Source organism: Hyperolius riggenbachi, chromosome 3 (genome assembly GCF_040937935.1).
Source record: "Hyperolius riggenbachi isolate aHypRig1 chromosome 3, aHypRig1.pri, whole genome shotgun sequence".
In the NCBI taxonomy this organism is placed as follows: Eukaryota; Metazoa; Chordata; class Amphibia; order Anura; family Hyperoliidae; genus Hyperolius; species Hyperolius riggenbachi.
The window spans coordinates 261503148-261516369 of NC_090648.1; the positions used below are offsets into that span (position 1 = coordinate 261503148).

General features: G+C 39.1%; 1 protein-coding gene across 12 annotated transcripts in view; it reads right to left on the bottom strand.

Moving 5' to 3' along the window:
• Window positions 1-530: 530 nt before the first annotated feature.
• SRPK2 (SRSF protein kinase 2) overlaps window positions 531-13222 on the bottom strand; it is a 212137-nt gene continuing 199445 nt past the window's right edge. For 8 of the 12 annotated variants that reach the window (XM_068276255.1, XM_068276249.1, XM_068276247.1 and 5 more), the window contains 2 exons: window positions 7973-8065; window positions 531-2765 (listed from right to left, as the gene is read on the bottom strand). In XM_068276255.1, coding sequence (XP_068132356.1) covers window positions 2581-2765; window positions 7973-8065 — 278 coding nt within the window. In that variant the 3' untranslated portion in view covers window positions 531-2580. Of the gene's footprint in view, window positions 2766-7239; window positions 7333-7972; window positions 8066-13222 lie in introns of all 12 variants that reach the window. The other 4 variants (XM_068276250.1, XM_068276257.1, XM_068276246.1 and 1 more) reach the window with 2 other exon arrangements.

Below are 13222 nucleotides of genomic sequence, written 5' to 3' on the forward strand. Positions count from 1 at the left end.
GTAGATGTGGGCCACTGCACCTTTAAATATTGGCGGCCCATATATAGAATAAGTGCTGGCACCACCCATCCACATACTGTAGAAGCCAGTAAGAAGTCATTCACTGGCTTCCAATTCTGCATCAGGTGACACTGCTGTCCAACTGGACTGCAGGTTGTCACCTGGGTATGCTTCACTGTCTGGCGCACAAAGACGTTCTTCAGGCACCGCACGCACTGAATGGCTGCTGCCGGGACTTCTCCTCCAGGCATGATTGGGGGAAATCAATACCTAGATTCAATGTAAAGTTTTTCAACATTTTATGCATCTCCAGGCCCCCCAGCAATCTGAAGTATGTCGACCCGGCCCTTGACCCAAAAAGTTTGGGGACCCCCGTTTTAGAGGCAATACCTTGGGGTTCTTCACTGAGGCAGCACCAAAACAAATAAGTACTTAAAGGAGCAATTTTGCTAAACTTGTTGGTTTGTGCCCAACACATTTACCAGGCTACAAACAGGCATGTAAACCAGAAAAATGTAAAAATCACACACTATAAAAAAAAACATTTTATTGGACAACTGCAAGCACCTTAACCACAATTGGTAACTGTTACAACACTGGGTATTTTCACATCTAATTATTGCAAAGGCTTAAACCGTAATGGATAAGTCAAGAAACAGAGTGGTGGCACCATAGATTGTAAAACCAGAAAAAAAATACATTCAGTCCACAGATTCTTAGAAAAAAAGGGTTAAATATCTCTGCTTACATTCTAAAACCTGCATCAACTAACATTGTATACTTTTGTTCTGCATTGTAAAGGGAGTACGTAATGTTTAAAAGGGAAAACAAATTACTAAATAGTTTATCGAAAATACATGTAACCAGTGCAGTTCTTTTAAAAAAATAATGCTGAATCATATGTACACCTAAGCAGTAGTGTAATGAATTATTTCATGGCCAAAATAGAACATGTAAAGAGCTACTAGGCCCACCGCACTACAGATCAAAGCATTTATGTTGGTTTTAAAATCTTTATTAAGTTATTCTGCATATGTGCAAAAATATAATAAAATGTTACCTTGAACATTACACACAATATATTCCCAGTGGCAATTTCCATAGCTAATGCAACGTACAACATTAATAGGTTCTTAGAAGGATACTACCTATTATAAGTCGGCACAAATAAGATGAAAACTTTATGAAATTATATATTCACCCTCTGGGATAATACACCACAACTAAACTGTTCTTTTGTACTCGCCACAAGTCCTCATTTCACTGCTTTCAACAATGCTACCTCCTTCCAATGCTTTTCCCTGGCAGCCACTTCTTTTGCAGACCTCAGTACTAGCATCAAGAAATCACTGGTCATCTTTTCTCAGGCCTATCAGAATTCAGGTGTAGTACAGATACTGAATGCAGGTATGAAACAGGGATTATTTTCAAAAAGGACAAAAATATAAATTAAAAAAAAGCACTCCAGCATTGGGAGTGTATTTCTATGGAAACAGGTTCTCTCTCCATAAACTCGTGTGCTTTATCCCAGAGAGAGATAGAGATGAGGCAAGTTCATCGAGCATACAGTGCGACTGGTCTCTTGAGAATGTGTAGACTGATGTGTTTTACTGAGAGGAGGTAGCTGAAAGTATGCCTAGATGGCCTTGACCTCACCTGAAAAGTCAAAATGTAGCTGCAGCAGTAAGTCATCTAATGCCTACATAATATCATGAATATTATTGTCATGTGCATACATTGGTTTAAACCTCCAAGAATTCAGCCTTCCTAAAGTGCCATTTTGGGCATTGCTGAAAAAAATTAAATTAATAAAAATGAAGGGGAGGAGCAGCTTCTTTTACATGAAATAAAAAGGTAAAAAAAAACCCTGATGGTGCATCTTTTGGAGGAAATATAAAGAGAAATGAAAACAGATTTAATTTATTACATGCAGAAAGCTCAGTAGAGTAAAGTGGAAGAGACAAATCCATTTTGGAATTTCTATTCTTTTTCCCATTAGGTAATCTTTTATGGGCTGTATCGGTGAAGGATGCACTACAGCCTTCACCAGCACTGCAAGGTTGTCAATGAAAATAAACATTTACAAAGTGAATGTACATACAATATAGTACAAGAATGGTAATCCCTCGGTTAAGGTAAAAATGTTACAGAACCCATACGTTAGGCCTGTTATTCATTTCAAAAGCTTTGAGTTACCCAACATCTGCTAAAACTTATCTTCATAAATAGTTACAAAATCTGGCAGACACATGGAAAAAAAATGTACTTGTTCAAAAAATTGGACATCTGAATGCCACGTAACATGAAAAACAAGACCAGATTAGGCTTTTTTTTTTTCTTTTTTTTCTCCCATGTCCCAGTCCCCAGAAAAAAAAAGTGGGTCAGTAAATCTTAGAACTGAAAACATAGAGGCTAATCTTTCCATTGACCACAGCGCACACCAAGCAAAGGAGAACAAATCAAGTACTTCTAAAAGAAAAGTCTGAAGCTAAAGCCAGATCACTCTTAGTCCTGTTACAAATAGTGACAGTTTTTGTTTAAGTCCGAAGTGACAGAGCAAATGCCGAAGACCAAATTTTCCTATGAACTTAACCATGGATGTCGCAGGCACTCACTAGCAGATGCTCGTTTCTCAGGAACCATTTCTAACATGGGAGTGAGAAAATCTGTAAACTGGGCAGCATCTTCTTGTGGCCATCCATACTTTTCCACCAGAACATCAAACAGGCTCCAAGGCTTTAATTTAGTGATGTGTCGAAGCTCTCCTACATTAAGAAAGCACACAATTAGTAAAATTTAAAAAAAAGCTTAGACAAAATAGGATTTGTCTGCTATGCAGTTTATCGATCATGGTCCAGACTAAAGCTAGCTACTAATGATACAATCTTTTTCATCCAATCATAACATTTCTATGTAATATAAGGGAACTGCCTATAGTATTCATTCAATACATTCATCAGGTTACCCTTATACGACATAGATTTGGTAAAATCGGATGAAAAAGATTATCGTTAGTGGCTACCTTAAAGAGTAACTGTCAGGCTGCAGAAGCTAATTTAAACCTCTAGTCTCCTGTGTTAAACAGTTTAGAAGGAAGCCAAAAAGACATTACTGAAGATAAAGATCTCTCTTACCTTTGATGTGTGCTTATCAGCACAGCTTAGACCTAAGCAGGACGCAAGCCGCATAACATACTGCAAAGCATTCTGGGGCCCTCCCCTCGGCTGCTAAGGAGAAGACGGGATCAAGTTTCAGCAGCTTCTAAAACTCAGTCCAGCCACAGCACAGATAAATCTCGGGGCAGCGTACACTGCAGGAGTCCGCTATTGTTCCTAGCCACATGGCTCATTAATATTCACTGCAAACTAGTGTTATTCAGTATGAGCTGTTCTGTGATCAGAAGCAGGCAGGACATGACGACACATTTGGCTTCACAAACATGGAACCTGCCATGAGCTGTCAGGAGCATCATTCTCTGCATATACTATATACAAATTCTGTGAAATCCAAACGTGGACAGTGAAATGCATATGTAATGTAAGTACAGCCAATCTTTAGCTACTGATATATGTGTTTATTTTCTCTGAGACCCTATACCTAACAGCTCCTCTTTAAGCAGAAATTTGTAAATGCCCCATATGATTAGAAAGTACCGTATACTTAAAAAAATAAAGTGTTAGCTTTCTTCTTTGTACAAAACGTGAGTTGCTAACACTGCATGGTCACATACAGGAACACTATACTAATACTGGATAGGTTCTTCTAATACCCTCAGAACAGAACAGGATTCATTCTAATGCTGGGAATACACAGTACGTTTTTGCCGTTCGATCGTTTTCTGCGCTCGATTCTGCAGGCGATTTTCTTTTCTTCCATTTGTTTTTCTTATGTTTTCCAATTGTTCCCTATGCATTATCGAGGAATCGATCGGGCATGTCTCAAATTATCAATCGAGCCATCTAAATGGCTCAATCGAGCGGCAAAAACGTACCGTGTATTCCCAGCATTAGTGACATGGATTCCATAAGGTCTTGGAAACATTTTTTTTTTTTTTTTAATTCTGGTCAACACTTAAATGATTGCATAAGGCAATCACTGCAGATTTGTCAGCTGGACATTCATACTATGAATTTCCTGTTAGCCACATTCCAACCACATCTTTGAATGCTCACAAAGCAAGTTGGGACCAATAATTGATGCTACAACAAATTCTGATACAGCGTAATCTCGTTATCGTAAACCTTCTGGTATAGTAAACTAAATGTCCAGGTCCCTGGCAAGTACCATTATATGTATATGGGGGTAACGCATGGTGCATGATTGCACAACTACAGTATCATCCAGGCTGTACAGAAATGTGGAGCACACTATTAGTACTGTACCTGCATTAACTGGTGAGACATATGCTTCCTGTGCAAATTGCATAATTATTGCATGCAAATCCCTGTATATTGAGCACTGTGCATGTTGATCTTAGACACGGTTTGTGCTCACTTGCTGAAACATTGAAAACAAAAAATGACTCACAATTATTGACTGAATTAAGATACAGTACTATAGTGCTTGTGCTGGAGTATGACAATTTCTGATATAGTAAACCACTTTGCCTGATCCCTTGGAGTTTACTATAAAGGGATTCTACTGTAATACTATCTGTGTTCCTTAGAAGAAATAAAGGAGAGAACTGAGAGCCTCTTATACTGGATACACACATGCGTTCCCGCACTCGATTTTCCGCTCGATTCCCGGCCGCTCGATTATTTCCAACATGTCCGATTCGCGTTTCGATGGATTGTTAGGTCGATTTGGCATACTTTACATGAGAATCGACCTAACAATCATCGAAACGTGAACGGAAATGCTCGGAAATAATCGAGCGGCCGGGAATGGAGCGGGAAATCAAGTGCGGGAACGCACCGTGTGTATCCAGCATTATTGTGTAGAATGTATTTGTAACTGAAGACTAGATAGCTGAAGTAATACCCACAAAACCTAGTTTCCTGAGAAACAACCAAGCACAAGTGAGGTGTGGCTTACAAGCCTGTCTCACAGTCGGGTTGAATGGTCGTTGTACTCCAGGAGAAGGAAGGGGACTCCCCAAACCACAAAAAAATGGGTAGCAATAAACCAAGGTGGAAGGCGCCAACGAATAATTAAAAAAAAAACCCCAAAAATAAAAAAAACAGTTTAAAAATGGAGGAGTGGTTGACTTACCTCCTCCAGAGGTGATAATGCATATATTTCAAAAGGAAATGTATGCATTTCAGAGGTCTAGCCTGCTTCATCAGGTCAAATAGCCACCCCTCTCTGCCAATGAACTCCTGTCACTGGCGTCCAGAATTGCGTGGGATATAGAGATATAGAGAATAATAATTATATATATATATATATAAATGTGCTTGCCCACGATGCATTTGTTTGACGGCGGGGAAGGTGAAGAAGAGGACGCACTGCCGGAAGCCAACTGTTAGTCTGTTAACCTATCATGATTTGGAGCTTTGTGCATTCGGAGATGCCTTTCAGTTGAATAAAGTAGCAAGGCCTGGTTATCTGAGATAACCTGGCCATTTTCCTCAGACTTCTCCAATCTAGAAGGCATTCACATTCTAGAGACTTAGAAAGGGTATCTTAGCTGAAAGTTAATCTTTACCTGGGGCTTTTTCCATCCCCCATCAGTATATGTAGGCCCTCACTGCAGCTCCGCTACCCTCTAGTGTGCTGCTAGCCCTTCCATAAAATCACCGACCGCAGCTATGGTCGCTGGCTTCTGTGCATGGTAGCAGTATAAGGAAAATTATAGATTGGAGAAGTCTCAGATAACAAGGCCTTGCTACTTTATTCAACTGATATGCAATAATAATTTGAATATTTGTAGCGTGCTTTTCTCCTGTTGGACTCAAAGAGCTCAAGAGGCCACCCTGCAGTGTTAGGGAGTCTTGCCCAAGGACTTCTTACTGAATAGGTTCTGACCCTAGCCAGGATGCGAACCCTGGTCTCCCATGTCAAAGGTGGTGTCCTTACCCAGCACACTAGTAGTTTCTACAACTACCTCCAAATTTATTGTCTCGGACTAAAACTGGACAGAGAAATATGCAAGGAACTTTTCACACATTTATGATTAGTAAAAATATATGCCTATGTCATGGTTTATGGGCAATAAAACCATCTCAAAGAGAAACTGACCATGAATCGAACGTCATCCCAATCATTAGCTGATACCCCCTTTTACATGAGAAATCTATTCTTTTTCACAAACTGATCATCAGGGGGCTCTGTATGGCTGATATTGTGACGAAACCCCTTCCACAAGAAAATCTGAGGACCATGGTCCTGACAGTTTCCTGTCTGTGAACCTTGTTGCGTAGTAGGAAATGGCTGTTTACAGGTGTTTCCAACTGTCAAAAAAGCAAGCAGCAACTACATCACCTGCCAGCAGCAAAAAAATGTCACCATGTGATAAAGCTCGGAATGTAAATCAGGGATTTAAAATATTTTTCAAAGGGAAAACACTGACTAAATCATTTATACATAATTATTGTAAAAATGAAGCACTTTTTTATTATATTATTTTCACTGAAGTTCCTCTAAGTTTATCTGCCTTTGTTTTGTTATGAGGAATTGTATGGTCTGTATGTTGAACAAACACACTGATTGCAATAACTAGGCTTAATAGTGATGGGACACAGTAATTAGATTGGCAAGCAGCACACTTGACAATTGAACACTAGTCATTTTGGTGCTTAATAAGTTGTTCCTTTCTAGAACATGTGGAATAAATGTCACTGGAAACTGTTTGCAGTAGGTGGACAATTTCCCAACATGATGTTCAGTGGTCATTTAAGGTGATAAAAAGCTAGTGTATGAATGAAGGTTGAGATTTTACCTCCAGGTGAATTTGAGACAAACATTTGGAGGTAGTTGTGGAACTTCTATTTGATATACTTTTTTCTGGTTTTCTAATGGGGACTAGATTTTTCATTTCTTAGATGGCAAAGAAAAACTAACAGAAGGTCCTAACCTGTGCATCTCCCTCCAAACCTACATAACAATCCACTGAAACAGAAAATGTGTCTGGCCTACTTAATTTCAGAGTTTTTATGATATCCCCCCTCCCCCAATAGAAAATATGATAAGTACATTCACTTAGACTGAAGAGGATAAAGAAACATTTTGATATTGATAACGGTTTTACCCTGGTGTCTGTAAAAAAGTAATTCTTTGGTGCGGAATCACGATTACCTTTTTTGGTGAAAAAATCCTTGGAATATTTTCCCAACACTGCAAATTTTCGAGGGATTTTTCCCAGCAGTTCAGTGATCAATGCTATGTGATCTGTGTTTGGAGAACATTGCCAGCAAAACAGAAACATACAACTCAATCAGTACATTTTATACTTTTAGAAGTCAGGCCTGGTGCAGACAGAACCAATCAGCAAGATGTTGCAATTTCAGTTTAAATATGAATGTTAGCTCAATGGGTTACCAAAAAATGCTCCAAGCATGGCCTGTCGGTTGCTGCCCATGGCAGAATGCTAGTCCTTTTCATCCTAAGATATTTAACAAAAACAACACCTAGGCCCATATGCAATTCATTTTTTCACCCGAGTTATCTCCTAGGAGATAATTTTCATCTTCTCTGTAAACTAAATTTTCAGCTTTTAACAATTGAAAAAGTACACAAAAGTTGGCGAACAAGTGCTAAGATATTTATTTTGAGTATTTTCTTGCTTGCTATTGGCTTAAAAGGCATTTTATGACAAGCTGTAAAAATAGCAACTAGGAGAAAACTCAGGAGAAAAAGTGAATTGCATATGGCCCCTATAATTAGCAATGTCCTCTATCCATACCTCTGTTTCCAGAGGCACAGAGAATAGTTTTCTCATCAAAATGACATTGGTAGATCCCACAATAAAAGGATTGTATGGATTCATTCTGCCTGCATCACAAAGCCTTCCATAAGAAAGAGGTACTACCTCTGCGATTGAAGAATTCCCGAGAATATTTTCCAGACAGAGCAAAGTGTCTTGGGATACTGCCTAGAAGCTCAATGATGTGTGCTATGTGGTCTATGGAGGAGAGAAAAAGAGGAGTGAAGGAGTGAGAAAAAAAGAACAGGATGAGATAAGGAAAAAGGAAGGTAATTGAATTAATTAAAAGGAAAATAAAATAAACCAATTATGGGCAAACCCATGCAGACAAAAGCTCAGCAGAACAGCGACTCCATTAGTAAATTTTATGACCAGTGCTTATGTTGCGGAATAAAACTCTGAAGCGATAAAGCATGGGAATGAATAGATTTAGATAGAGTAGAACAAGCCTTGATGCCAGTTAGGGGGAATTAGTCCAATATAGTTTGTCACAATCCAGACACAAAACTTTACGTACAGGTGCTAGCTTTATAAACAAATTGGTGATGCGAGGCGGACCTCATACATAGGCGTGATTTGCAAATTCCAAAAAAGATTTTAAAATGCCTTTTATATATACACCACAAAATCACTTCACTAGTTGTATCTTCTCACTTGGTCCTAAAGACCTTGCAGCTTTACAGACTTTCTGCATCAAAATGTGACATGTGCAGGTTATAAATTACCCAAACTACAAATACCTGCTTCTTCTAGATTAATACACCATTTCATCATGCATTGAGATGGGACCAATGCCGAAAGATTCAGTCTGTAGTGCTAGCAGCATGTTGGCCCATGTAGTGATGTGTTGCTGACAGACAGCTCAGTAAATAGCATTTAATGACTGGCAAATCACACCTAGATGTAAGCTATTTAATGCTTTTTTTGTGACTACACACTACTAGAGCTCAGCCAGCAGCTTTCAAACAAATGCATGTCTTACAGAGGTTTAATGTCGTCAGAGTGACATTATGAAATAAAATGAGCTTGCTGAACAATTTCCATCCACTTCACTCTTGATTATGAGAAAAAATAAACATGTTGAAGAAATTACATGGAGACTTTCAGAACATGCAGCTCCTTCTCCACCATTATTTCTGTATGCTAGATGTGGTGTAAATGTGTATTTCTCCTATAGTCACTGGTAGTAGGGGAAGGAGGGTTTCTGCTGTAATAGGGTCTTCTGATACTATTCATTTTAACAACACAGGGCTAGAAAATGAAGCTCCTGCATGCATGCACTCCCATACTTACCCATTTTCCCCCAAAAAAATTACAGCTACTGATATTTATGTTTTCATATATGGAGATTACACAAATCAAAACTAAATATAAATGAAGAAAGCAGCTCAGCATAGACAAAAACTGGTGGCAACATCTTACATTTACTCTTTAAAACGCTACAGAGTTGAACACTGACCAATCCAATGTGTTGACGGACAGTGTACATGTTTCTTGGATCTACCACTTATTGCCGGACAGTGTACCCTTTTCTTGGATCTACCACTTACTGCCTGACAGCGTACCTGTGTCATGGATATGCCACTTATTGCCTGACAGCATACCAGTTTCTTGTATCTACCACTTACTGCCTGACAGTGTAGTTGTATCATGGACCTACCACTTATTGACTGACAGCGTACCTGTGTCATGGACCTACCACTTATTGCCTGACAGCGTACCTGTGTCATGGACCTACCACTTATTGCCTGACAGCGTACCTGTGTCATGGACCTACCACTTATTGCCTGACAGCGTACCTGTGTCATGGACCTACCACTTATTGCCTGACAGCGTACCTGTGTCATGGACCTACCACTTATTGCCTGACAGCGTACCTGTGTCATGGACCTACCACTTATTGCCTGACAGCGTACCTGTGTCATGGACCTACCACTTATTGCCTGACAGCGTACCTGTGTCATGGACCTACCACTTATTGCCTGACAGCGTACCTGTGTCATGGATCTACTACTTATTGCCTGACAGCGTACCTGTGTCATGGATCTACTACTTATTGCCTGACAGTGTAGCTGTGTCATGGATCTACTACTTATTGCCTGACAGTGTAGTGGTGTCATGGATATGCCACTTATTGCCTGACAGTGTACCTGCATCATGGATCGATCATGTATTACCTGACAGTGTACCTGTATTATGGATCTACCATGTATTGCCTAACACTGTACCTGTATTTCCTGCCCTACTAGGCCATTTTAAATGAAGCTGTGAGAACACAGAGGATAGGAAGGGAAGATAGTGGCAGCTGATTAATAGCCATGTAGCTTTGTACTTCAAGCAATATTGTTGAAGGATAGTAGATCAGGTTAACAATTGGTATCAGGGAGAATGCAATTGTTCACCTGATTTAACATAAATCTAACACTTTATGGCCAGCTTCTGAAGAGGGGTTCAGCCAGGGGACAATGTACACTAGTGCATTTGCACTTACTTATGCCACTTTAGCTAGTCACATTAGAATTAAAAGCTAAAACATAATATAAGAAATTGATGAGATAAACAACTGTATCCATAGGCATAATAAGGACTTAATTAGAATTAAAGATTTATGGGATTTTTAATAAAGACTAAGTTTGAAGCTTTGATTGTCTCACATGCTAGACTGAACATTTTAATGTTTATTCAGCTCCCATAGAGTCAAATGATGACCTAATGAACTGTTGCCTGCACCCAAGCATTTTTTCTCAGCCACGCAGGAATTTTTTGACCTCTAATTTGACAACGGTAGGAGTTACACTGCGGACAAACTTCCCAACTTTAGAGAAACTGATCTACAGTCCTGGCTTATAAACTCTTGCTGGGAGAAAGAAAAAAAACAGGCAAGACTTATGTGAGAATGGTACTAAGCACACACATTTATGTCATAACAAGTCACTTCAAGGTCACTTTTGTGAAGTAGCGGGTTATGGAAAGACATGCAGATATGTTGACTTCTATAGATCCACCTGGAAACTTTTTTTTTTGTTAAAGGACTTTAGTTCAGATTTAAACATTCTTATTATAGTGACCATTCTATATGCTATGCTCCTTTCTTGACTTTGTTCTGCTATAATGCTAACAAACATTCAAATGTTTGAAATAATAATTTGATGATTTGATCTGATGATAAGCAAAGCTGCAATTAGGTCCCAGCTGGTCCTTCCCTTGCACCATGAACGTACATATATCAGGAGTGGGAGTCATACAAATCTAATGTTATTGCTGCTAAACAAAAAACACATATTCAGCTATCATAGTCCTGCCAGGCGGCACACTGTTCCTGAGCTTAAATTCTGTTACTACAATGAACAAAACAGATTTGCCAGCTGGAAGGGCATGGCTATTTTTAGTGGTGGGAATCCTGCCAGTTGTATTGGCATAATGAGTGTCATTTATGAATGGGAAGAGCAGTCTTAGTCGTTACTACATCCATGCCTCAGATATCTCAACATTAGAAGGTGGCTGCATTATATGAATTATAATTTTCCATAAGTGCCCCCGTATGTTAGAGGGAACCTATAAGGCTTTCCCTGAATATTACTAGTGGAGTGGAAATTATAGATAAATTATTGTCCTCATGCACACCAAGTGCGGATGGGCTGCCATATTGTATGTGTCACCCTGACCTGAGCCATTCATCAGAGATATAGGAAACTAAAGGGGAGTCCCTAAAACACATCCTCCCCCCCCCTTCTTTTCTTAATATTATCCACTTATACCCTTATCCTGTACACAGATAATATATACCACCAGTTTCTAATATTTACTCTTACTCTTATCCTGGACACAGCGAATATAGCTACTAGGACATAGGGCATGAGAGATATATACTCTTATCCCTGCTACTTTTATGGCTTTTATAAGATGTTGTATGTATTTAGATATGTACATGCAGGTTTTATGAGTGCTTTTTTACATGGGTATAATTTGTGTATTATGTTTTAAGTATCTTTCTTAAACCACATATCATGTTTTATGTTATGTTTTGTATTTATGGTTTTGTTGTTGTTACTTATGATATTTTTTATGAGGAGAGGAAAACTGACTGTATCTGAGCGCCGTGTTTTTTTATAATTTTAAAGGCACTGTTACTGACCTGGGGAAGCGGTTTTTACCGTGAAACGCGTTGTCTTGTGCAAAATAAACAGAATTTCTAAAGTCATAAAAATCCCGTTTGTATACTTCCCGAAAAGGGATACCTAGAAGGTAGGATCACACTATTTTCTTTTTGAATGTTATATCTACCAATAGAGTGATTATACTGTTACGTTCTACCGGGCGCCTCCTACTTTTTTCCTAAAATATATGCCAAGACTACAGAAAAGCTATTTATTTTGCAAAGATGAAATTGTTTCTATTTAATAAGGGCTCGTTTCCACTATTGCGGTGCGGAATCGCCGAATATCACCGCTGACGAAATCTCATGCGGATGCGATTCCGCATGCGGTTCTTGCCGCGATTTCGCATAGGCAGGGTATATGGGATTTTAACCATGTCACTGCCTGTGTCAATTTACATTACTTTTAATGCGAAATCGCGGGAAAAATGCATGCAAAAAAAGGCATGCGATTTCTCTATTAAATACATTGCCTGCGATTCGCCTGCATTCCACACGCAGACGAATTCTGCAGGCTCTGCCGTGCAGAAAAATCCTGCACAGAAAAACGCTGAAGAAAACTGACAAGTGGAAACAGGGCCATCCACTTGTATTGGTTATGCGAATCCGCATGCGGATAATGCATGCGGATTCGCCCCAGTGGAAACAGGCCCTAAAAGGTTAAATCACTACCAGTCTTGGTTTGGATCTAAGCTTCTCTAAGTCAATCTAACTGCTTGAATGAAAGAAATATTACAGGGCGTTGTTGAAAATACCAGATGGTCGATGGGATGAAAATAATTCTGAAAGGATGAAACATTTTGCAAATATTGCATGAAAATTTATGAAGCTTGAAAATGGACCAGTCAAATTTTACCATAATGGGGTACGATTAGTCCATTTTCAAGCTGCATAAAACGTTTGAATCATCCTGCATCAACTCAGAATTATTTGCATCTCCTTGACTATCCCTATTGAACACAGTTTGCCAAATGTTCTGTGGATATTCAGGTAAGTAATGGAGATAGCTGGCTTTGCAGAGATTCCTTGTAGAATATGCACTGTTGGTGGGAATTGAGGGCAATTTTGAACATCATTGTAAGAAATGTGCATCACCAGATTACTCAGTTCCCATTTGTAGTTTGTCTAATTAAATGAGGTGACAGAACAAAAAGAATAGTGTGAAAATAAGCTACAATTGTTATACATTCATTCAGCCC